Below are 27,137 nucleotides of genomic sequence, written 5' to 3'. Positions count from 1 at the left end.
TCAGTTTCCTCCCTTGACAAAGAACACCCTCAGGACCATATAGCACTTTGATGGCTGTAAGCCATAGTGAACGTATTATTAGCAGAATTAACAAAGGAGTCTTGTAAGATGTGGACCAGACATCAGCTGGTCTCGACCCTTGAGTCAGAGCACCCCAATTCTGTCCTGCACTTTAGACCTAGAGATTAGGAAGAATCGAGAGCTGTACCGAAACACCCCAAACAGATATGTTTTGTGGGTAGACCTTTCCAGCAAAGCGGGGAAATGGGACACTTCCTTCGGTCTAAGGGTATCTTTGGTCTCTGGGCTCTGACTAGTCTAAGTGGAGAGAGAGGGAGCACAGAGCAGGGCGCAACGAACAGTTCCAACCGGGAATGGAGAAAAACGGGGAGAGAAAGGTACCAGGAACAAGACAGGAGAAACTACTCACCAAGTTCACTCCTCACCTCCAAGACCAGATCCCAACTGGCAACCACGTGGTGACGGGTCTTTGGGGAATCTTGGGCCGGTGACGTTGTTGCCGTCCATTGGCTGCCACGGTTCTAAATGGCCAGACCCAGGGTAGATGTGCAGCAGCTGCTTTCTGTACCTGCATGCCCCGCCCCCTTCCCACCTAACAGGTGAGGATGCTGCATCACCCTTAGCACACCTGTGCCCAGGACCTCTACAGCCCTCACCTGGTTGTCCCAGAGCAATGATGTGTGTGTGTATGTGTGTGTGTGTGTGTGTGTGTGTGTGTCCTCATTTTACCAGACCTGGCATTTACTGACCACTCTCTAATGATGCTGCTGTTGTTTGTTCAATTGACTTTCTCCATAAAACTCTCTTACCTGGAGTCCTGTGAACTCATAATATATATACCTGTTTGTTATCAAATGAATCTTTTCCAACATTCTAAAGTGCCCCTCTGCCCACCATTGCTAATCACCAGGGAAATGCAAATTAAAAATACAATGAGATATCCCCTCACATCTGCCAAAATGGCCATTATTAGAAAGACCACAAATAACAAATGCTGGAGAGGATGTGGAGGAAAGGGAACCCTTGTTCACTGAAATTGGTGCAGTCACTATGGAGAACTGTATGGAAGTTTCTCACAAAACTAAAAATAAAACTACCATATGACCCAACAAGTCCACTCCTGGGTATATATCTGGAAAAAAACAAAAACTCTAATTCAAAAAGATACCTGCACCTCAACGGTCATAGCAGCACTATTCACAATAACCAAGATATGGAAGCAACCTAAGTGTCCACCAACAGAGGAATGGATAAAGAAGATGTGGTACATACATACAATGGAATATTACTCAGCCATCAAAAGAACAACATTTTGCCATTTGCAGCAATATGAATGGACTTGGAGGGCATTATGCTAAGTGAAATAAGTCAGACAGAGAAAGACAAATACTGTATTTTATCACTTATATGCAGAATCTAAAAACAAATGCAACAAACTAGTGAATATAACAAAAAAGAAGCAGACTCACAGATACAGAGAACAAGCCACTGGTTACCGGGGGGAGGGGGAGGGGCAGTAGAGTGGTGGGGGAATAGGAGGTACAAACTATTGGGTGTAAGACAGGCTACAAGGATGTAGTGCACAGCATGGGGGAATTTAGCCAATATTTTGTAATAAATGTAAATGGAAAGTAACCTTTGAAAATTGTGTAAAAAATAAAATTTTTTTAAAAGTGCCCATCTCGGTTAATAGCAACACCAGCTACCTTGTGCCTCGAGCCTCCACATTAATGGTTACATCCCAGAGCATTTCTATCTTTTTTTTCCCGGCTTTATTGAGGGAATCATCAACACTGTGTAGGCTTAAGGTGTATAACATGTTGATTTCATAGACATATATTGCAAAATGGTTACCACAGTAACGATATCTCCTACTTCAGTGGTTCCCAAACTTCACTGCAGGTTGGAATCACCTGGGAGAACTTTTAAAATCCCTTACACTCAGGCCACACCCATTCCAATTAAGTCAGGATGTCTGGAGCTGGGAGCTAGGCTACAGCATCTTTAAAGATTCCGTGTTAATAAAGTGCCATGAAGATGGGGAACCTCGATCATACTTTCAGCCTTGCTCATCTCAAGGCATATTCCCTCCTTGCTTTAGCAAAGTGGGGGTCTCCTAGGTCCTTCTGGGGAACGTGTCAGTTGGGGGGGGTTCTCTGGCTTTACATTGCCCACCTCTGAGCCTGCCCACCCCAGGCAAAGCATTTTGGGCAGCCTCACCTCAGTCACTGTGAATCCTTTTAGCAATGCATGACGTGTGAAATTCTGGGCTCTGGAGAACAAATTAAAGCAAATTTTCACTTTAGAGTCCGACTTTGGATGGACATTTATTTCTGTCCACCCCTGAAGAATGGACCGGAGGTGGGGTTGAGGGTCTCAACTGCTCTGACTTTTGCAACAAAACCCCTTTAGAGAGTTGAGAAACCAACGTAGGTAATACCTGGTCATCACTTTGTGTAGAAAAAGAGGACTGTTTCAAAAGAAAATACTTGTATGACTGCTTTCTAGATCTTTGAGTTCTAAATGCTGCCCTAACTACTTTAGTCCTGTGCTAGATAGCTAGGACCTGAAAAACTGCAGTCTGGGGAATTCCCTGCTGATCTAGAGGGCCGGGGTTCAATCCCTGGTTGGGGAAATAAATCCCACAAGCCACACGGTGCGGCCAAAAGAAAAAAAAAGTGCAGAGTCTGCCCTGTGATGCGCAGTCTATTCCATGACGTTGCACAGGAGGCCACCTGTACATTCTAAGGCTTCTCAAGGTCCTGTGATGGTCACTAGGGAGACAGAATTCAGGAAACCACCCTGTAGACCTTCCAAACTGGGTCCAGGTTCAGCCGAGTACACCTCCAAGAGAAATTCGCTTTAATTTGTTTATTAATGGACTAAACTCCTTCAAAAAAAAAGTTGAGTCATACTTCACGTTTTATTTTTATTTATTTATTTTTAATTAATTAATTTATTTTTGGCTGCATGCATGGGGTCTTCATTGCTGTACGCAGGCTTCCTCTAGTTGCAGAGACCTGGGGCTACTCTTCGTTGCAGCGCGCAGGCTTCTAATTGTGGTGGCTTCTCTTGTTGTGGAGCATGGGCTCTAGGTGCGCAGGCTTCAGTAGTTGTGGCACACGGGCTCAGTAGTTGTGGTCTGCGGGCTCTAGATCAAAGGCTCAGTAGTTGTGGCACATGGGCTCAGTTGCTCCGCGGCATGTGGGATCTTCCCGGAGCAGGGCTCGAACCCGTGTCCCCTGCATTGGCAGGCAGATTCCCAACCACTGTGCCACCAGGGAAGTCCCACACTTCACTTTTTAAAAAAGAGTTCCTTAAACATGAGGTGATTTCCCTGTTCCATCACTTACTATATTATCGCCCTCAGAAATTTTCTCTGGACCCTGTTTTCTTCCTATTTTTATTATTATTATTTTAAAACCTTTTAATTTTGTATTGGATTGGAGTATAGCGGATTAACAATGTTGTGATAGCAAAGGGACTCAGCCATACATATACACGTATCCATTCTCCCCCAGTCTCCTCCCATCCAAGCTGCCACATAACATTGAGCAGAGTTCCCTGTGCTATACAGTAGTGGACCCTCTTTCGAGGCAAGATGTTTTCCTTCCTAACAGTTGATGTACAAGTCTATTTGTAAATAAACAACACTTGACAAGTTTTTGAATTGCATTCATGCACATTTTTAATTCAATTCTCACAATACTCCAGTAGGTGAGTCAGATATTTCCCAGACAATGTTAACATGACATATTCAATGACTTCCAGAAGCCAGGAGTAGAAGTGAGCTGGAATGCTCCTTACCGTGGTGCCCCCAATTCCATGACTAATCTATGTCTGACACATGAACTTCAGTATCTCCGAGAGAGCTATTTGGAGGTCACGCGTTACACCATTTCCCAGAACTAACTGATCCATTGTAGACTCAGAATGGCCCGCAGAATAGGAAACCACTGCCCAATTTTTCATCAGGAAAAAATTATCCAGGGCGTCACCAGATCAATTCGTCCACGCTGCCTTATCACAGCACTCATCTTTCCAGTCCTGAACTATCTTCAGGATTTCATTGTTCACCACTGGGCCCTCCAGTCTTCTCATCATATCCACTCCATCACTCTGTTTCTTCTCCCTGAGAAGGATAAGAATCAGGTTTGGTTCTCCTATGCTCGGTTTTCTTTTGCAGTGCTGGAAAATATGTAAAACCTCTAGGACAGAAATTTACCACCCATGAGATTGATATAGTAAGTCCCCTACATAAGAACACATTCCATTCTGGGAGCGCGTTTGTAAGTCCAATTTGTTCATACGTCCAACAAAGTTAGCCTAGGTACCCAACTAACACAATCAGCTATATAGTACTGTACTGTAATAGGTTTATAATACTTTTCACGCAAATAATACATAAAAGCAAAGAAAACTTTTTTTTTTTTTTTTTTTTGCGGTATGCGGGCCTCTCACTGTTGTGGCCAAGAAAACATTTTTAATCTTACAGAACAGTACCTTGAAAAGTACAGTAGTACAGTATAACAGCTGGCATCCAGGGGCTGGCATTGAGTGAACAGGCAAGAAGAGTTACTGACTGGAGGAGGGAGAGGAGGTGGGAGATGGCAGAGCTGAAGGATCATCAGCCATAGGAGACGGAGGGCAAGATGCACAACCAGTAGAGGATGCACGCACGAGACCATGTATGCCAGACAGGTGAACTAACTCACGTGATTGGATATGTGAATGCACGTTCACCTCTCTGAAAGCTCTCAAATTGAAGGCTCGTATGTAGGGGACTTACTGTAAATGGAATATTGCCTGCTGTATCAGTAAACAAAGGACGTCACAGTCATCAGTGATTGCAACCCAATGGTGAGCACCGAGGGAACTCAGGAAGGAAACAAAGAATACCGGCCATCTAGCAACGGTGAGCCCTGAGGGAACTCAGGATGAGAAAACACAGGACACTGGCCCCAAGTAGCTGAGATACATATCAAAGGAATGATTTCAGTGAGCCCAGACTCTTGCATCTTCCCATACATAGAAAAGTGCTAAATGCCTGAACTCGAGATGTCTGCTTTTCTTTTATTAACAGTAATCTTTTGTTCCTACCACCTGCCCTTTGTTGTAAAACTCCTGTATATCCTAGCTGCCCCCTCACCTCCTCAGAGCAGTTTTCTCAGGGTTACTTGAGACTCTGACTCCTAGGCTTGAAGTCCTAAAAATTCCTACTGAATAAAACCTACCTCTCAACTTTTATATATATATATATATTTTTTTTTTTTTTTTTTGCGGTACGCGGGCCTCTCACTGCTGGGGCCTCTCCCGTCATGGAGCACAGGCTCCAGATGCGCAGGCTCAGCGGCCATGGCTCACGGGCCCAGCCGCTCCGCGGCATGTGGGATCTTCCCGGACCGGGGCACGAACCCGTGGCCCCTGCATCGGCAGGCGGACTCTCAACTACTGTGCCACCAGGGAAGCCCTGTGAATACATTTTTCTAGTCAACAAGCTCAAGATCAATGGTGCAGCTCTCAAGAGCTCAGGGGTGAAGCCCAGGTGCCTTGGATCCACCAATTACAAGGTGTGGCCGGTGCCTCCAAGTGGCCCCAAAGATTCTTCTTCCTGTTATTCACACTATCATGTAGCCCCCTTCTCTCACTGGGCTACAGTGGGTCTGTGTGACCATTAGAATAAAGCAGAAGGGATGGGTCTTTCAAGATTCAGTAATAAAAGACTGTGGCTCTGTTTGGGGCACTTTTGCCCTCCCCCGCCCCCCCCCCCCGGCCCCCTTCCTCCCTCTCCCATCACTTGTTTAGGAGGGAGCTAGCTGCAACGTTAGGAGCAGCCTTGCAGAGAGCAACTGAGGCCTCCTGCCAACAGCCACGTGGGTGAGCTTGGAGGTTGGTCCTCCAGCCTCATCACCCTCCAGTCAACACCTTAACTCAGCTCGTAAAAGAGCCTGAGTAGAACCATCCAGTTAAACTGCTCCCCTATGTCTGACCTTCAGAAATTTTACAACAAATGTGTGTTGCCTTATTAAGCATTGAGATAATGTGTCCCAGGGCAATAGATAATGAATACACCAGCTGTTTCCTATGACCTTTACCCAGAATCCATCGATAATTGAGATCATGATGGTCTCAGGCACTGAACTTAGTGCCTTATAGATGCACTTTCTTCCAATCCTCATAGTATCTCCTGCAGGAGGATGCCAACCCAAAATTACAGATGGAGGAACAGAAAGATCCACGAAGCCCTTCACAGCTGCAGATCTGGTAAGTGATGATAACACATTCATTTGTTTAAGACAGGAGAGAAGATGAAGAAACAGTTTAAGAGCAGATGGCTACGTTTTTACTTTTTTTTTTTTTACAGTTGGCCAAGAGGCACATGAAAAGATGCTCAACATCGCTAATTATTAGAGAAATGCAAATCAAAACTACAATGAGGGGACCTCCCTGGCGGTCCAGTGGTTAAGACTCCGCACTTCCAATGCAGGGGGTACAGATTCGATCCCTGGTCAGGGAGCTAAGATCCCACAAGCTGTGAGGCATAGCCAAAAATAAATAACTAAAAATTTTTTAAAAACTGCAATGAGCTACCACCTCATACCAGTCAGAACGGCCATCATCAAAAAATCTAGAAACAATAAATGCTGGAGAGGGTGTGGAGAAAATGTAACCCTCCTACATTGTTGGTGGGAATATAAATTGGTACAGCCACTATGGAGAACAGTGTGGAGTTTCCTTAAGAAACTAAAAATAGAGCTACCATATGATCCAGCAATCCCATTCCTGGGCATATATCCAGAGAAAACCATAACCCGAAAGAATACAGGCTCCCCAGTGTTCACTGTAGCACTGTTTACGATAGCCAAGACATGAAGCAACTTAAATGTCCATCAACAGAGGAATGGGTAAAGAAGATGTGCTACATATACACAATGGAATATTAATTACTCAGACATAAAAAAGAACGAAATAATGCAATTTGCAGCAACATGCATGGACCTGGAGATTATCATACTGAGTGAAGTAAGTCAGACAGAGAAAGACAAATACCATATGATATTGCTTATATGCGGAATCTAAAAAAAAAAATGACACAAGTGAACTGATTTACAAAACAGAAACAGACTCACAGACTATGGTTACCGGGGCGGGGGGAAGAGTGGAGGGGAGGGGTAGATTGGGAGTTTGGGATTGATATGTACACACTATACTTAAAATAGGTAACCAACAAGGACCTACTGTAAAAAACAAACGAACAAATAAATATTTTTAAAATGCAAAAAAAAAAAAAAGAGCAGACAGTAGAATCCAGGTTTATTTTCTCATTTCACACGCAGGAGTTGTGGTTTGTCAGCCACATGAAGGAAACTATAAATCCCCAGGAGGACTTCCCTGGGGGCGCAGTGGTTAAGAATACGCTTGCCAATGCAGGGGACACAGGTTCGAGCCCTGGTCCGGGAAGATCCCACATGCCATTGAGCAACTAAGCCTGTACGCCACAACTACTGAGCCTGCGCTGTAGAGCCCGCGAGCCACAACTACCGAAGCCCACACGCCTAGAGCCCGTGCTCTGCAACAACAGAAGCCACTGCAATGAGAATCCCGTGCACCGCAACGAAGAATAGCCCCCACTCGATGCAACTAAAGAAAGCCCGTGCACAGGAACGAAGACCCAACGCAGCCAAAAATAAATAAATAAATTTATTTTTTTTAAATCCCCAGGAAAGGAACAAAGGTCATTAGCAACATCTGCCAACAGCATCTGGGGTCCAGAATCTCACTGCTGATGAGGGGCTTTCCTAGGGCTATGCATCCTGCACAGGGAACCCAGAAGATACTTACAGAGAGACCTCAGATCCCCACTTCCTCTTCCTGACGGCCTCACGCAGGTGGAGGATGCCCCCAAACCCGATGTCGTTCTTGCTCAAGTCCAGGTATCTCAGAGTTTGGTTGTTGAGGAGCACAGAAGCCATGGCCCGGCAGCAGATGGAGGTGAACAGGCACTTTTCCAGCCTATGGGAGAGAAACAGGCAGCAGAAAAGTCACCACATCCCTCACCTGAGAGCTCAGCCAGCCTAGCTGCTCACAGCCTGGAAATCACACTGTGACCGGAATGAGTCATTTCATTCCGAGTAGCTTATTTTTCTTTTTAAAAATGTTATTTTATTTTGAAGTATAGTTGATTAACAATGTTGTGATAGTTTCAGACATACAGCAAAGGGATTCAGTTGTACATATACATGTATCTATTTTTTTCAAATTCTTTTCCCATTTAGGTTATTACAGAATATTAAGCAGAGTTCTCTGTGCTATACAGTAAGTCCTTGTTGATTATTTTAAATATAGTAGTAGGACTTCCCTGATGGCACAGTGGTTAAGAATCCACCTGCCAATGCAGGGGACAGGGGTTTGATCCCTGGTCAGGGAAGATCCCACATGCCGCGGAGCAACTAAGCCCATCTGCCACAACTACTGAGCCTGTGCTCTAGAGCCCATGAACCACAACTACTGAGCCTGCTCGCCTTGAGCCCGTGCTCTGCAACAAGAGAAGCCACCGCAATGAGAAGCCTGCACACTGCAACAAAGAGTAGCCACTGCTCGCCGTAACTAGAGAAAGCCCGCGAGCAGCAGTGAAGACCCAACACAGCCAAAAATAAATAAATAAATAAATATTTTTTAAAAAAACAAAACAAGACTAACCTTCTGGAGTAAAAGAATTGTGACCTCCAGAACTCCCTTCGAGTAATTATGAACAAAAATGAAATCCATTATCAGGACTAATCCTAGAAATTAAGGATGTAACATAATGTGATTTAAATGCTCTAGACTTCTGTGATATCACTTACATGTGCAATATTAAAAAGAACACAAATGAGTATATATGTAAAATAAAAGTGAGGCAGGAGATAGATGGGCTCCAGGCTAGACAGTTACAACTGGCCTCCTGTTTACACTTCCTGGGGTGAGAAGAAGATGGGCTCCAGGCCAGACATTCATTACCAGCCCCCTGTTTACATTTCCTGAAGCAAGAGACAAACGGACTCCAGGACTACATATTTATGATCGGATTCCTGTCTATATTTCGAGATCTGCACCTTGATGTAAAAACCAGTAACAGAAATAGGGTAAATAACCAGACACTGGACAGAGTGGGACAAACCCTGTTAAAAGATCAAGAGGTTGGGCTTCCCTGGTGGCACAGTAGTTGGGAGTCTGCCTGCCGATGCAGGGGACACGGGTTCGTGCCCCAGTCCGGGAAGATCCCACATGACGCGGAGTGGCTGGGCCCGTGAGCCATGGCCGTTGAGCCTGCGCATCCGGAGCCTGTGCTCCGCAACGGGAGAGGCCACAACAGTGAGAGGCCCACATACCGCAAAAAAAAAAAAAAAAGATCAAGAGGTTATGTATTTCCCATCCTTGGGGCCAGGGAGACATTGCACATGTGCAGAAAGGCTCCTTGGGGGTCAAAAAGGAGGGGCACCACCCCATAACATGTGATGCTAAGGCCGTCCCATAGCCCTCTGGGCTGAAATCCATCTTGGAAAAAAGTTGCACACGCAAGTTGGGGAGGGTCCTAGAGAAGGTCAGGTGTGGAAAAAGAAATCAGATAACTGGCCAAAGGTAAACAAAGACCCGGAAGAACTGCCGTATATGAATGACTTAACCGCCTCTTTATGGGGCTCCTCCTTATTAGGGGGGACGCCCACACCCTTTCTCTCCGGGTGTGCGTCTCTGACCTGCTTCTATCTCAACTAAGCAAACTGTTTCTCTGTGTGCTCTCCCGCTTGTTGTTGTGCTATGTCTCTAATAATAAACTTTGTACCTGTTTTACAGGTTTCTTTTTTGCTCCGTGAGAAATGCATTTTTCACTCGGGGCAAGAGCCAGCGGGTGTGGTGGCTGGGATTCCTGGTTTTCATCCAGGCTTCCCAGGTTCAATTCCTGGGCAGGGAATTAAGATGTCGCTTCACGCCACCGCTCACTGCCGCCTCTCCGAGATCAGAAGCGGCCTCAGAGACATAGAAAACAAACTGGTGGTTACCAAAGGGGAGAGGGAAGAGGGGAGGGACAAGTTAGGTGTACAGAATTAAGAGATACAAACTAGTATGTATAAAATAGATAAGCAACAAGAATATATTGTACAGCATAGGGAATTATAACCATTATCTTATAATAATGTTTAATGGGGGTATAATCTATAAAAATACAGAATCACTATGCTATATACCTAAAACTAATAAATATTATAAATCAACTATACTTCAATAAAAAATAAAAGCTAACATTTCTGAGTGAAAAAAGTGATCTAGACTTAGAGCCCAGATCATACCAATAGTGAACAGAAAATGCAGGTAGGAAAGAGGCAAGAAAAAGTTGTACATGTATAACTGAATCACTTTGCTGTACATCTGAAACTAACACAACATTGTTAATCAACTATACGCCAATAAAAAATTTAAAAAATAACTCAAAAAAAGTTTCAACCTTTGTCATCAGAGATGTCTATAAATCTTTTCTAAATATTTAGGGTAACCACTAAAACAATTAAAAATAGGATGAATTCTTTCAAATCACTTGGCTAGTATGCATGTTAGCATAGAGACCTTTAGGAGAAGGAAAAAATACATACAAAAAAAAGATTCCCTAAGCATAAACATTGATTTTGGAAGACTCGCCATCTAAGGTATTAGTCTAAAATTAACAAGTTCTTCTTTATCTTTCCTTGAATGGAAGAATTTAACAATGGTCCTTAAACTCTAGCATTCACGGGAATCACGGGAGGTGATTGTGAAGCACAGGCTGGGGGGGTCCCCACCCTCAGGACACCACAAGATCCAGCAACCCCACTTCTGCTTATGGACCCAAAGGAATCGAAACCAGGATATGGAAGAGATACCTGCACCCTCATGTTCATAGCAGCACTATTCACAATAGCCAAGACACGGAAGCAACCTCAATTCCCATCGACAGATGAGTGGATAAAGATGTGATATATACATACAATGGAATACTACTCAGCCAATAAAAAGAATGAAATTCTGTTTGTGACAACATGGGTGGACCTTGAGGGCATTATGCTCAGTGACATAAACCAGACACAGAGAGACAAAGGATGCAAGAATTGGCCTTTCTAACAACTTCCCTGATGAAGAGGTTCCTAGTCTGAGGACTGTACTTTGAGAATCACTGCTCTGAAGTTTCCAAGTCCTCCAACCAAATGGGGGGAACACCCCAGAAGTGCAAAACACATTCCCACATTCTACCCCAAGAGAATTTTACAGACACTTGGTCTCAAAGAAGGAAACGGGGACAACTTACTCAAGAATCTGTAGGCCCGAGTCAGGGTTCATCAGGGCCTGACAGAGCAGGATAACCCCGTCGTCCCTCAGGCTATTAAAACCAAGGTCCAGACTTCTCAGGGCTTTATTTTCATCAAGAGCAGAAGCCATATCCTGACAGCATTCAGAGGTCAAGGCACAATTTCTCAGTCTGCAGAGAAACACCCACCAAAACACCCTTAGCTTTCTTTCCTGCCTTTTTTTTTTTGGTATAACAGCTTTATCAAGATATAATTAACGTGCTATATAGTTCACCCACTAGAAGTGTACACACTATTGGTTTTCAGTATATTTACAGAGTTGCACATTTACCACGATTCTAGAACATTTTCATCACCCCGAAAAGGAAAATGGTATACGTTTTAGCAGTCATTCCCAATTTCTTCCCCACCCCCCGCAGCTCTACCAACCACTAATCTGCTTTCTCTTCCTGTCAATTTGCCTATTCTGGAAATTTAATATAAATAGAATCATACTATATGTGGTCTTTTGTAATTGGTTTCTTTCATTTAGCGTAATATTTTCAAGATTCATCCACGTTGCAGCACGTATTAATATATAGTTTGTTGCTTTTTATGGTTGGATAATATTCCATCCTATGGATAGACCACACTTTATCCATTCATCAGCTTTTGGACACTTCGATTGTTTCCCACTTTTTTGTTACTACAAATAATGCTGCTATGGAAATCCACGTACAATTTTTTGTGCAGATTTTGTTTTTATTTCTCTTGCATGTATACCAAGGAGTAGAATTGCTGACTCATGTTACGTTTCTGTTTAACCTTTTGAGGAGATACCCGTCTGTTTTCCAAAGCAGCTGCGCCATTTCCTGCTTCTTTTTGGGATCCTGCAAGCTTCAATGGGTTCAGGGGATATTGCGTGTCAGTTCAGCATTTCTGGTTTTAGGAACTGCACATTTCTTTAGGGTTTAAGACAGTCTGAGTTTAATTTCTGTCAATGACAGCCAATGTGCCCTGATACCTAGGGGAAGTCATTTAAAGAATTCAGGATAGAGTGAGGTAAACACCAAACAGGATATCACTTAGTATGTATCCTGGTCCATATCACTGAGGTTGATACATGACTCACTTCTAAGCAGAAAGCCAGGTCACATTACATTATTCTGATCTCAGAGGTATAACACTCACTCCCAGCCTCTAGGAGTTAGAGGAACACATTGGATCAGAGGTTCCCAAACTTTCCCCATTTATGCCCTCCTTAGCGTCTCACTTTTTTCACATCACTCGTGACTTCATTAAATTTTGCTCTGTGGAATTCCCTGGGGGTCCATGGGTTAGGACTCCACGCTTTCACTGCCGAGGGCCCAGGTTCAATCCCTGGTCAGGGAACTAAGATCCCACAAGCCGCACGGCATGGCCAAAAAATAAAAAAGTAAAATAAAATCTGTTAAAAAACATTTTTGCAATGCACTTGCTCTCGTGATCGCTAAAGACAGAGCTTTGCAAAGATATGACATCACTGAAAGGCATGTAGCACAACCTGATGTTAGAACAGAACTACCTCAAGCTAATAGTTCTTGCGGCGATGAACAGATGTCAGTATCTTACATTTAAAATATCCTGCAGCGCCTCTGTGAGTTCACCCCTGGGTACCTCGGCACACAGTTTGAGAACTCTGCTGCTAGATAATTTGTCTCTGAAACTGAACTCATAACCACCTTCCTCTTTATTATGCTTTCTTCCAGCATCAGCACAATGCCTAAAATGCAGTAGGTGCTTAATAAGTATGTTGCATAAATGGACACATATATCCCAGTTGTTCTCCATTGCCCTATTCTACTCCAGGGAGTTCCCAAAAGAGGACATTTGGGGACTTACACCAGCCTCTGCAGAGGATACTGAGAGCGTTGCAAGGCATTCCAAAGCTGTTTCGCCCCGTCATCCTTCAAGGCATTTTTTGCCAAGCTCAGATGGGTCAGATTCTTGTTACTCGCAAGAGAAGAGATAAGACTTTTGCAGGAAAGTGATGTGAGGTCACAATTCTCCAATCTGTGGGAGAGACACACACAGACGGGGTGCAATTTAATTCATGCCTGCGACAGGATTTTCCTTGTCTCATGCCCAGAGATGAAGATTTCAATCAGGGCTTTCCTTCTAAATGCAAACGCCTCATCCTACTTCTGTTACCAGCTCTTAGGGCTTCCCAGATTTAAGGGGGAGGATAGCACTTTGATGTGAGAAGCAATTGGGGATCAGGAAAACAGTTACAGAGAGGCATGAAGAGGGAAGAGAAAGGGACCAGCAATGACTAAACAGTAAATAACATATATGGAGGTGACCTGGGAAGAGACACCATCTCACAAGGTAAAGAAAAATAGAAACACACACTGAAGACAGAAGCGGGCACTCGTATTAGAGAAACTAAGATGTATAGGAAGGTCCTGAAAACGTTTTCATGTGTGGTGAGGGAAGTGTAAACGTAAACAAGAAAGTATCTAATGTTGTAATAACTTTGTATGGTGACAGATGATAACTAGACTTATCATGGAGATAATTTTGTAACATAGAAAAGTATCAGATCACTGTGTTGTACACCTGAAACTCATATAATATTGTAAGTCAATTATACTTCAATTAAAAAATAATAAAGTGGGGCTCCCCTGGTGGCGCAGTGGTTGAGAGTCCACCTGCCAATGCAGGGGACACGGGTTCGTGCCCCGGTCCGGGAAGATCCCACATGCCACGGAGTGGCTGGGCCCGTGAGCCATGGCCGCTGGGCCTGTGCGTCCGGAGCCTGTGCTCCATGATGGGAGAGGCCACAGCAGTGAGAGGCCTGCGTACCGGCAAAAAAAAATAAAAGTGGTACTTGAGTCATAAATAAACAATAACGTTATTTTCTGCTCAACAGATTGGCAAAAGCAGTAACAGTAACAAGAGTCGGATGAGAATTTGGGGGGAACTTTCTTACATACCATTGGTGGGACTGCAAATTGGTACCAACAGTCTGGAAACAAGCCTGGTAGAACTGAAGATGAATGCTCTCCATGACGTGGCAATTCTACTAGCGTGTGTCGGTGTGTCGGTGTGTGTGTGTGTGTGTGTGTGTGTGTGTGTTAATAGCTCAACCCTCGGTGGCAGGTAAGACGGACACCTAAATTGTTGCACATTCATACAAATGTTATCATTCAGCACCAAAGAGGAACAGCCTATAGAAACAACTAAACACAGATGAAGACTAAAATGTCAGTTGATTGGAAAAAGCACACATGCTCAATGAGGCCACTTATGTGAAATTCAAAGCACTGCAAAACTGTGCTCTGCTTAAGGATCCATGTATAGTATTATCAGTGTAAATACAAATAAGGAGCCTGATCAACTCAATTCAAGATGGCTCTGGGGGGGTGGGGGTCACGGGGTTGGGGACTGATGTGATTGGTGAGGAAGGAAAATAGTACCAGTGAGGTTCTATTTCATAAACTGGATGATGGATACATCAGGCTCATTATAGTTATATATTCTAGAATATTAGCTGCAAATATGTACTTTTATGTAGTTCTGTCTCTCTGTCTCTGTCTGTCTGTCTCTCTCAGCTCAGGCCTTCATTGCCCCATCTACGTCATTAACAATCACAAGACAATTTTGTTCCATTATACACACATTCCCCCATTTCTGTTTTGCTCCTAGAAACACTCAATCTACCAAACAACTGGGCAACAGCATGACAACCACAAAAAGACTTACGACAGCTTCTGCAGTTGGGCCACTGGCAGGTGGTGACATGGTTCAAACCTCTCCAGGGAGCTACGTTTCAGCATGAGAGTCTTCAGGTGAACATTGTTTTTGAGATTCCTGGCAAGATCAGTCCAATTTCTTGGGCTGAAAGGGCAATCTTCCAACCTACAGAAGCCACGCAAAAACACTGAACCTTAGCTCCTGGGGAAAATGGTACCCACATAGCCACCTAGACCTCACCTACTGTCTCACATCTTTGTTCTTCACCCAAGAGTGACTGGAGGGGTGATTTCCATCTTCCCTGAGTAAACCTGCATCAAATTCAGCGTCTGAATTGCAAATAATCAATAGAAAATAATACACACTCAGGGCCATGACAAATTGGCATGGGCTAACTGTCTGGCTGTAATTCCAAACCAGGGACTTGATTCTGCCCTTGAAATACAACTTCTTTTTACATTTATTTGCCAAACCATTTTCAGGATAAAGAATGAGATTCAGTCAAACTATGGCCCATGGACAAAATTTGCATTACTACTTGCTCCTGTCCAGCTTGTGAACTGAGTGATCTAAAATTTTTTTAAATTTATTTTTGGCTGTGTTGGGTCTTTGTTGCTGCACATGGGCTTTCTCTAGCTGCAGCAAGAGGGGGCTACTCTTTGTTGCAGTGCGCGGGCTTCTCATTGCAGTGGCTTCTCTTGTTGCGGAGCACAGGTTCTAAGGCGCACGGGCTCAGTAGTTGTGGCTTGCGGGCTCTAGAGTGCAGGCTCAGTAGTTGTGGCGCACGGGCTTAGTTGCTCCATGACATGTGGGATCTTCCCGGACCAGGGCTTGAACTTATGTCCCCTGCATTGGCAGGCGGATTCTTAACCACTGCACCACCAGGGAAATCCCTAAAATTTTTTTAATAGTTAAAGAATATTTTGTGACACATGAAAATTAAATGAAATTCAAATTGCAGTGTTCATACATAAATAAAATCACTAGTAAATTATATAATTATTAGTTATTAATAATACAATTGATACTTAATAAATCATTAAAGTTATTGATGAACTCTGTGAATACATAATTATTAATCATAATGAAGTTTTATTGGAACACAATCATGCCTATTCATTTGCATATTGGCAATGGATATTTTAGCACTCTGTCACCACTATTTAATTCAGATGTTATAGCAGAGTAGAAGAGTCGTGACAGAGACGGTACGTCTTGCAAAGTTGAAAATATTCCTTACCTGGCCCTTCATAGAAAAGGTTTGCTGAACACTGACACCGATAATAATATAGTAAGAAAAATTAGGAAGTAATGAGTTTTAACTGTTACCTTTGTTTTTTAATATAATTTATTCGATACTAAGTTTATGTGAGTTAGTTTTTTAATAATGCTGTTTAACAACCCTCACCAAATTTCTGAATGTTTAACAATCAGCTCTTGCAAGCCAGGGTGGGCTGGCCCAAGCTCACCCCTAGAGCTATGGCTCACCCCAGGGCTATGGTTTCCCTATCTCAGACACACCTGGGACATCAAATTGTAGTTTTCAAGCTGAGTGAAACTTAGAACCAGAGGGTAGAATGGTGGTTGCAGGGGCTGGGGTAGGGGAAATGATGGTCAAAGGGCACAAACTTCCAGTTAGAAGATGAATAAATTCTGGAGCTCTAATGTACAGCACGGTGACAATGGTTAACAAGACTGTAGTGTATACTTGACGTTTGCTAAGAGAGTTGATCTCAAGTGTTCAGCTGGTGGCTTTGTGAGGTGGCACACTGGTTATGTAGCCTGACTGTGGCAATTATTTCACAGTGCATACATATATGAAATTGTCACCTTAAAAAAAATCTGAGTGAACAGCCATAAAAAAGAATGAAATATTGCCATTCGCAGCAACATGGATGGACCCAGAGATGATCATACTGAGTGAAGTGAGTTAACGACAAATATTTTGATATCACTTATATTGGAATCTAAAACATAATATAAATAAATGTATTTATAAAAGAGAAACAAACTCACAAACATAGAAAATAAACTTATGGTTACCAAAGGGGAAAGGGGTGGGGAGAGGGATAAATTAAGAGTTTGGGATTAACAGATATATACCATTATATATAAAATATATAAACAATAAAGGTTTACTGTATAGCACAGGGAACTATATTCAATATCACAATAACCTATAATGGAAGAGCATCTGCAAAAATATATGTATAACACAACAATGTAAAGCAATTATACTCCAATAAAGATGTTAAAAAAATATATATGTAGGGCTTCCCTGGTGGCGCAGCGCTTAAGAATCCCGCCTGCCAATGCAGGGAACACGGGTAAGAGCCCTGGTCCGGGAAGATCCCACATGCCGCGGAGCAACTAAGCCCGTGCACCACAACTACTGAGCCTGCACTCTAGAACCCATGAGCCACAACTACTGAAGCCCGCAAGCCTAGAGCCCGTGCTCTGCAGCAAGAGCAGCCACTGCAATGAGAAGCCCGCACACTGCAACAAAGACCCAACTCAGCCAAAAATAAATAAATTTATCAAAAAAATATATATATATATATGTATAACTGAATCACTTTGCTGTACACCCGAAACTAACACAATATTGTAAATCAACTATACTTTGATAAAAGAAAAAAGCTGAGTGAAACTGACAACTGATTACAGTAATATGTCAGGCAGGCTGAGCATGTAACCCCCACCTCTGAACGGACCGCCTGGGTGCCAGGGTTCTCTCTCCATCCGTCCCAGTCTCACCTCAGACACTGTAGAAAACACTGGGGGTGTCTCAAGGCGTTGCACAGAAACTCCATGACCTGGCATCTCACTTCCGTGTCTTGTATTTCCAAGTATCTCAGGTACTGGTTTTCCACCAGAACTCCGATTAAGTCTTCATTCAACACGAGGGGGCTCACGTGCCTAAAGCTGCAGAGGTAAGCAGTGCCCGGTTATCATAGGCTCGCATCAGCCCATCGGCTCTTTTTTCTTGAACAGCTTTATTGAGGTATAATCGACACACCAAAAAAAGTGCATCTATCATATATCTAATGCACCCAATTTCATGAGGTTGGACATGTTCCTACACCCATGAAACCATCACCACAATCAAGGTGGCTAATTAGATTTTTTTCCCTCCAGCTTTGTTGAGATGATACAGGTAACAATGTATCAGTTTAAAGTGTACAGCACTTGTTGATTTGATGCGCTTACATATTGCAAAATGATTACAACCTGAGCGTCAGCTAACCGCCTCCATCCGGTCACACACTTACCATTTTTTTGGGGGGTGAGAACATTGAAGATCTATTCTCTTAGCAACTTTCAAGTATACCATACAGTATTGTTAACTATAGTCACCATGCTGTGCATTAGATCCCCAGAAAGTATTCAATGTTTAACTGGAAGTTTATAGTACATTTTTTTTTTCGGTACGCAGGCCTCTCACTGTTGTGGCCTCTCCTGCTGCAGAGCACAGGCTCCAGATGCGCAGGCTCAGTGGCCATGGCTCACAGGCCCAGCCACTCCGTGGCATGTGGGATCTTCCCGGACCGGGGCACGAACCTGTGTCCCCTGCATCGGCAGGCGGACTCTCAACCACTGCACCACCAGGGAAGCCCTACTGTACATTTTGACCAACATTTCCCCATTTGCTAATTAGTTCTCCTTCGTTCAATCAGTCCATAAATGCATGAGGCCCCTTTCTGTGCAGCCCAGGGTTCCAAACTGGATTCTCTTCTCAGCTCAGCCTCCTAGTTGGACGACCTTACGTGAGTCACTTAATCTCCCCAAGATTCATTTCATGTCCTCGAGAGAGCTCATGACATTTTGCACTTAGGACGGTCGCGAGAATTAACACAAGTGTTTCCTGTAAGAGGTTCTGCATAGGGCTTGATGTAGAAAGGAAGGCACTCAAAAAATGGGAGCTAGAGACTTCCCTGGTGGTCCAGGGGTTAAGACTTCGCCTTCCAATGCAGGGGGTGTGGGTTCAACCTCTGGTCGAGGAGCTAAGATTCCCACGTGCCTTGTGGCCAGAAAAGCAAAACACAAAACAGAAGCAATAGTGTAACAAATTCAATAAAGATTTTTTAAAAATTGGTCCACATCAAAAAAAATCTTTTTAAAACAATGGGAGTTAATGATAATCATTATAATAACAGGAGAGAAAATAGGTCAGATACTGGTCAAGTGGGCTATTTCAAGGGATTTTGATGAAGTATTGAGTTTCTGGGTTTTAAAAACCATAGGGAGAGGGTGTATAAGGTAATAGCTAAGATAACTGATTCTGGAGTTTAAATCTGTATTTCAATTACGTACCAGCTGTGTAACCTCGTGCCCTAGCTTCCTCATGAAATACCTACTTCTTTAGGATGGCTGTGGGTTTTAAGAGCACTGAAATGTAATGCTGGACCTAAGACAGCCCAGCAGAGGGGGAGTGCTACATAAATGTCTGTACATTTTTTGCTATCGAAGATAATGTTGTAGTGATGTTCTCAACCATTCCTCTGAGTATGTGCATATGTATTTACCTTGGGTGGATTTTAAAAAGTGGACCTTGGGGTCAAGGTGTACATGCATGTTTCATTTCGTAGAGCCTGCCAAACTGCAATTGGATCCGGCTCACCTTCTTCCCACTTTCATGGAAATCTTGACCTGTGACACGCAGGGGCCTGCTAAGCGTGATGCATCACAGAAGTGTGGTGTGGTGATGGAGAAGGCGAACCTCAGACCACCTGAGATGGACAGCGTTCCCCAAAGCTTACCAGCTGTGTGACCTCAGACAAGTCACTTAACCTCTCTGGTTCTCCCTTTAAAAAAATCAGGATAACAGTACTTACCTCAAAGGAATGCAGTGGTACACCATACTAAGTACCTGCTTAGCACATCACCATTCAGGCAGTAAAAACAACTAGGAGTTTTAGTTTTTTGAGGAACCTCCATGCTGTTTTCCACAGTAGCCGCCAATTCACACTTTCACCAACAGTGCATTGGGGTTCTCTTTTCTCTGAATCCTCACCAACACTTATTATCTCTTGTGTTTTTGATGACAGGTGTGGGGTGATATGTCATTGTGGTTTTCATCTGCATTCCTCTAATATTTAGTGATGTTGAGCCTCTTTTCATGAGCCTGTTGGCCATCTGTATGTCTTCTTTAGAAAAACAACCTCACTTACATGTGGAATCTAAAAAATAACAAAACTCATAGAAAAAGAGATCAGATTTATGGTTGTCAGAGGCGGGGGTGGGGGAATTGAGTGAACGTGGTCAGAAGGTACAAACGTCCAATTATAAGACAAATAAGTGCTGGGGTGACTGTAGTTAACACTGCTGTGTGGTAGATTGGAAAGATGCTAAGAGAGTAGACCATTCAGTCACTAGGAAAGAGCATGTTGGTAACTGTGTGAAGTGATGGATGTTAACTAAACTTACTGTGGTCATCATTTTGCAATATATGTATGTCAAGTCATTATGCTGTAAAACTTAAACCTACAGTGTTATATGTCAATTCTATCTCAGTAAGACTAGGAAAAAAACCTACGGACGTGGATGCCTTCAGCACGTCTAGCGTGAGCAGAGAGGGAAACAGACTGTTTCCATGGAATTCCTTCCAACTAGGATTTGTTTTATACTCACATCAGTTTTTGGAGTTTACAGTGTGGATGTTTCAGTGCTGTAGAAAGGACCTTCACTGAATCAGGATCCATAGTACTGTTTGTCACAGCCAGGACTTCCAGACTCTCATGTGTCCTAAACACAGAGCAGAAGTCTTGCCACCAGAGATAACACCTCTCACTGCCCTCTGGTCTGTGTGGGAGAAAAAGAGAAAAGGGCTCACCATTAGAGATTAAGCTTGAGAAAACCTACTAGCAAACCCAGGGCTTCCTTAGGATCACATACCCCTTTATGACTTTCATAAGATGCCCTCATTTAAGAAGATGCCCAGCAGAACTGTTACAGGATTTTTAATTTCATTCCAGGAAGACTTGTGGCCTCACTTATATTTTCCTATGACTTAGGGAAAAAGGAGTTGCCTTTTAATCACTTAAGATTTATATGGGGGCAGAGATTAGGATGCAAAATATAATCCATATTCTTACTCTGTGCTTATGAAATTGTTACTAAAAAGAAAAAACTCTATATAGGAACAGAATAAGGGAAAATTATTCTTTCTTTTTTTGGGGTGGGGGAGGGGCACGGTGAGCGCAGAATCCAAAATCCAGAGCAAGATTGGCACGTAGTGTCGTCTGGCTCTGAGGGTACCTCTAATTTTCTCCTTCATTCTTCCCCATCATGGAAAGTCTCACTGGACAGCACTTCCTTAGAGACTAAAAGGCTTCTGATATACAGAGTTGGGGTGATAGATGAAACAGAGTCCCCACATACATGGGAAGGAGGGTGTGCAGCATAGAGGCAAGGTAGGTGAACCACTCATCTTGGTTTTTTCCAGGATTCTCCCAGTTTTAGCATGGAAATCGGCACCCCAGGAACACCTTCTGTTTTTTTTTTAACATCTTTATTGGAGTATAATTGCTTTACAATGGTGTGTTAGTTGCTGTTGTATAACAAACTGAATCAGCTATACATATATATATATATATCCCCATATCTCTTCCCTCTTGTGTCTCCCTCCCACCCACCCTCCCTATCGCATCCTTCTAGGTGGTCACAAAGCACCAAGCTGATCTCTCTGTGCCATGGGGCTGCGTCCCACTTGCTATCTATTTTATGTTGTGTTCTGTTTTTAAGACTGAAAGTTCCATGTGCAAGGGATCCCCTCAAGACAGAGGTGGTCGCCCTAGATGCCCAGGAGATGGTAGGCAAGGTCCCCGATAGGACCGTGAATCTACCAAGGGAGAGGTGGGCACACTTACCCAGAGGCAGGAAGGCGATCCGGGTAGCGCCTGCTCGCCTTGGCGATGATCAGGGTGAGAGTCAGCTCTAACTCCTGCAAACGTCGGCAGAACTTCAGGCAAAAGGCAGACACTTGCACGTCTTTACTTCTGCTGATGACCAAAGTAGCTTTACGACAGTTGTTTAGGACCTGACTCACAAATACCTCCTCCCGGATTTCATGCAGACAGTTGAATAGCTGTGGGACCCCGTGGTGCGGGGTTGGTGGATCACATTCATGTGGCTGGGCTGCGACTTTCAGCAATTTCTTCTTGTTGCCCAAGGACACCTTGCATCTGAACACCTGCTCCACGGCTAGAGCGCACGTGTCATTTAAAAGGCCAAATAAAAAAAGCGCCATCTGGGCGAGATGGTTTCTCTTTCTTCCGGGATGTGCTATCAGGCGTAGGACATGGAATCGGTCCAACACATGGAAATTTCTGAGTCTTCGTGGGAAGCAGAGAACATACAACAAGGCAGCAAAAAATTCCTGGAAGCTCAAGTGGGCAAAGGCGTAAAGGTCTTTGTCGCCCACCCTTCGAAAAATATTCACGCTGAGAAAAGTCTCGACGTCTGTTTCATCCAGTCTGGCCAGGTTGAGATCTCTCTTATTAAACACCCATCTCCTTTCCCACATACCCTCTGCGGCCAAGGAGCACAGACCTTTCAACTGTTCTTGGTGAGTCTTATTGAAAATGTCTCTAACCCTGGTTGGAAACAAGCTGGAAAGAAAGTAGATGAATACAGCTGTGGCGTTTGGAAATGTGTGCAGGAGATTTGCTCCTCTCTCCATCTGCTGCTTCAGACAAGAACATACCATCCAGCAGATGACAGGGACCTGGCACATGGAGAAGAGAATCGTGTTCCCCATGACAAAACTCAAGGCTTCATCGGCTTCGCTCTTGTTTCTGAAGTACGTCCTGAAATACCTGGATCTCTCAGGCACACTAAACCCTGTAAGGGTTATCAGAGATGGGCATTTCAGAAAGGGATTCAAGTTCTTCCAAGAGGTGAACCTCAGGAAGATGATTAGCGTGGCCCCGGGAAGCATTCTTTTGCTCAGCAAACTGGTCAGGAGGACAGACCAGGGCACCTTATGGCTCCAGTCCTCACTCAGGTCCTCGGGTCTATCTATGAGGGTTGAGGTTAGTTCCTCGAAGCCATCAAAGAGGAGTAGAAGCTGGTCTGCTTTGGATATGATCTTGGACGCCAGAGCCTGAGACCCGGACAACTTGTGTGCAATGAGCTCAGCGAAGCTCTGCTCGTCCAACTGGTCCATCTCCTGGCAATGGAAGTAGAAAGCGTTCCAGAGCTTGTGGGCATAGAACTTGTTTTCTGCCCATTCTAACATCACTTTTTTGGCCAGGCTTGTTTTTCCAACCCCGGCGATCCCCTGAAGAACCACAGTCTTGGGCTGTCTTCCTTGAGGTTTTCTGGGAAGAAGTAGACAGGGTAGGAATGTCTCTTCTCTGTGTAGGTCTTGGTAAAAGAAGTCCATGTGGTTCCCAGGCCAAGCGGTCCTGTTCCATAGGGTCGAATATTCATTCATCAAGTGTAGTCTGTACTCCCGTAATTTATCTGGATGAATGAGATGGGAGAGATACAGGGTACAACATCAGTTGTTTGTGAGAACTAACTGAACAACCAGAAAACGAGGCTTGATGTCTACATCCAGCTCCAGGACACAGTGCATAAATCACGCACGTTTCCGGAGAGCAGTGCATCAATTAAGAAGCTGCAAGGAACAGAACAGACAACTTGAAGTGGCTTAGACAAAGCAAGACTGCTCTTTACATAAGAAGTGGGGGGCGGTTATAAAGCTCTTGAAATTGGTTCAGTGACCCCATAGCTTCTACTGGCACAGCAGTTCTTTTGGTCCTTTCTTCCTATTTCTTAATTCTCAGAAGATGGCTGGGGTAGCTTTATCTATGTTATTTGTATTTTTTAAATTAAAAAATATATTTAAAAATTTTTATTTTTGCTGCGTCACACGGCTTGTGGGATCTCAGCTTCCCCAACCACGGATGGAACCTGGGCCCTCGGCAGTGAAAGCACTGAGTCCTAATCACTGGACCCCCAGGGAATTCCCTAGACTCCTACTTTGATGGTCCAGGATAATGCAGTAGGGGAAGGAGGGATGGACTCAGATAGCTGCTGTATTTGCCTCCCTACTGACCATTCCTAGCCTGGCAACAGCACCCTAAATTTTTTGGAGAACCGCCCCCTTCCCACTCTCCGACCGTTACTTTGGACTGTGGCTGGACCTACCATCAAGCTGTCTCATAAGCACATGAGCCAGTGTCCACCCACCAGAGCATTTCACCACATCATTCTTCGAGGAGCTCATGGTCTCAGTGCATTCAAGGCAGTGAGCTCCAGGACTTGTGTTGGAAGAATGAGGAATAAGCACTCTTCTTTCCTGCTGGTGTTGCTAAGGGCAGCTGGTGGCAGAAACGGCCAGTGAGCAGACGAGGGGCCACTCAAGACTGAATCCAATGGAAGGAGGCAGAGAAGGGATGTCTCGAGGATGTAGCCTGAGGCCCTGCATCCAGCTGGGTCGGTGGCTGGACGTCCCGCTTAGGTGAGTGCACAGCTGCTCTTTTTTCTGAAGTTCTGATTCACAGAAGGGACACTAGACATACTCATTTACAACCTGCCTTGCCTTAGGGACTGGGCTTCTCATCCCCACCCATAGCCTGTTTTCCACCAGAATCTGCACAGGGCCAGCACATACCAGACTCATCTTCCTCCAGGTTCATTTGTGTTTCTCTTGGGTTCAAGGCCTCTGGTTCCAAGTTAGGTAAAATGTCTGGAACAGACAAACAACGAGCCCCTCGTTGGCATGATAAGGTGGACAGAACAGGGAGAGCCACACGGAGGGAACGGGGCCGCGTAGGAGAGCGGCGGCCCCATCAGTCACGGGTCTCATTCTCTCAGCACCTTAGCTCAGGGAGAAGAAGATTACCCAGACCTCCCATCGCGATGCTGGGAAGTGAGAAAATGGGGGTGTGTCAGGAGGTCCTGAGGAGCGTGTTTAATAACATATAAATGTACAGCCCAGCCGAACACTGCACTCACACACACACATATATGTAAAACACATAAACACTTTAATATACATGTACGTGCATTTAGGAAGCAACCTAAATGTCCATCGAGAGATGAATGGGGAAAAAAGATGTGGTACATACACACAATGGAATAGTACTCAGCCATGAGAAAGAATGAAATAATGCCATTTGCAGCAACATGGATGGAATTAGAGACATGTGGAATCTATAAATTGGGAGATTGGGATCGACATATACACACTACTATATATGAAATAGATAAGTAATAAGGACCTACTGTATAGCACAGGGAACTCTACTCAGTACTCTGTAATGGCCTATATGGGAAAAGAATCTAAAAAAGAGTGGATATATGTATATGTATAACTGATTCACTTTGCTGTACTAATACCTGAAACTGAAACTAACACAACACTGTAAATCAACTATACTCCAATAAAAATTAAAAGAATAACAAAATAAACAACAATATCCTACTGTATAGCACAGGGAACTCTACTCAGTATTTTGTAATAACCTATAATGGAAAGAATCTGAAAAAGAATATATATATATTCATATATATATATATATACAAATCACTGTGCTGTACACCTGAAACTAACACAACACTGTAAATCAACTGTACTCCAATAAAAATTTAAAAAATAATAAAATAAACAACAATATTCTACTGTATAACACAGAGAACTCTACTCAGTATTTTGTAATAACCTATAATGGAAAGAATCTGAAAAAGAATATATATATTCGTATATATATATATTATATATGTATATATACGAATCACTGTGCTGTACACCTGAAACTAGCACAACACTGTAAATCAACTATATGTCAATGAAAAAGGGAGCCAATTTCCAAATTAAAAAATAAAACCATAGTCGACAGAAATAAAAAAATAAATGCTTTAATATACATGTATGTATGTGCTATATGTGTATATATTATGTATGTGTATATTTAGATGTATAAGAAAATAAAGTGTAAATATAGTGTATCTACATAGGAGTGGCTAGTGAAGCGTTTAGCTCTGTAGCACCCAAGCCCAACCCCGTCTTGTATACCGGATTCTTACTCACCATTCAGCTCCATCTGTACCCGAAGACACAGTTCTGCCTGGTTCATCTTGGCGAAGATGTCGTGAGTCACCTCCCAAGCGAGGCGTCCAGGGAAGGACTCGATTAGGAGGTGAACCACCTCCCCCCACCGGGCTGTCTTCAGCTGGTCCCAGCTGATCTGGAGAGAGCCAGGTCTGGGGCTCTCTTCCACTAAAAGCTGCTTGAACCTTTGTAGATTCTCCTTGTTTAAATAGACCATGTACAGCATGACTCCATCTTTGAAAGGGAAGGTGGAGGAGGGAGAGGATGAGAAGAAAGAAGGCGAGTGAGAGGAGAAAGAAGTGGGGGAAGGAGAGGAGGAAGAGCAGGAGGAAGAGTCAGAATTCCAGTTCACGTCACTCATCTTTACTCGAGGCTGAGAGCCTCAGCGCCAGCGATAAAGGGGACCAGTTGGAAGAGAGAAGAGACGCGACCTGGGGAGACATGAAGTTACACGAACGTGAGAACACCACCCCGGGGGACAGATTTATGTAATCCATATTTGATGGAGCATACCATGTGCTGGATATCCTCTTCCCCCCTTCCTCAAAGAGTCTCTGGCCTGCGGAAAACCCTGGGAGCCCCTCCACTACTGGGGCTCAGTGTTTAGACTCAAAACCACTTTGTAGTGTTTAATTCTCTCTGCCACTTATTAGTGACTTTGGGAAAATTGCAGAGCCTCTTTGCACCTCTTTTCTCATCTCTGATACTGGGGTCTTATCATATGTGCTCCTTGGGGTTGTGAGGATTCTCAAAGAGATACACCCACAAGTACATTTAAGACAGTGCCTGGTTCATCATAGCTAAAAATGACTCAGGGCTTCCTTCTATACCATGATTATTTTAAAGGCTCAATGGGAATTTATAAAAAGCACCTGGAATCAAAGGTTTATTCCCTTCTATGCATCTTCTTGCATCTTCGCCACCATATGTCTTTCTTTTGTCTTCCTCCATCGTGTTTATTGTGTGTAAAAAGTGGAATGTGGAGGAGAACAGAATGAAGTCACGGGGAGCGGGGCCTTCGC

General features: G+C 43.8%; 1 protein-coding gene across 1 annotated transcript; it reads right to left on the bottom strand.

Annotated features, from left to right (window-relative positions):
• Window positions 1–4,023: 4,023 nt before the first annotated feature.
• NLRP8 (NLR family pyrin domain containing 8) lies at window positions 4,024–26,341 on the bottom strand (the record flags this gene model as incomplete). Its single annotated transcript, XM_079724159.1, has 9 exons — window positions 4,024–4,153; window positions 7,864–8,034; window positions 11,339–11,509; window positions 13,200–13,370; window positions 15,063–15,218; window positions 17,811–17,978; window positions 20,685–20,855; window positions 21,923–23,519; window positions 26,095–26,341. The coding sequence occupies 9 exons, from the start codon at window positions 26,339–26,341 to the stop codon at window positions 4,024–4,026; spliced, it is 2,982 nt and encodes a 993-aa protein (XP_079580285.1).
• Window positions 26,342–27,137: the final 796 nt, after the last annotated feature.

Source organism: Hyperoodon ampullatus, assembly GCF_949752795.1.
Source record: "Hyperoodon ampullatus genome assembly, chromosome: 18".
In the NCBI taxonomy this organism is placed as follows: domain Eukaryota; kingdom Metazoa; phylum Chordata; class Mammalia; order Artiodactyla; family Ziphiidae; genus Hyperoodon; species Hyperoodon ampullatus.
This window is presented reverse-complemented; position numbering and strand designations above follow the sequence as displayed.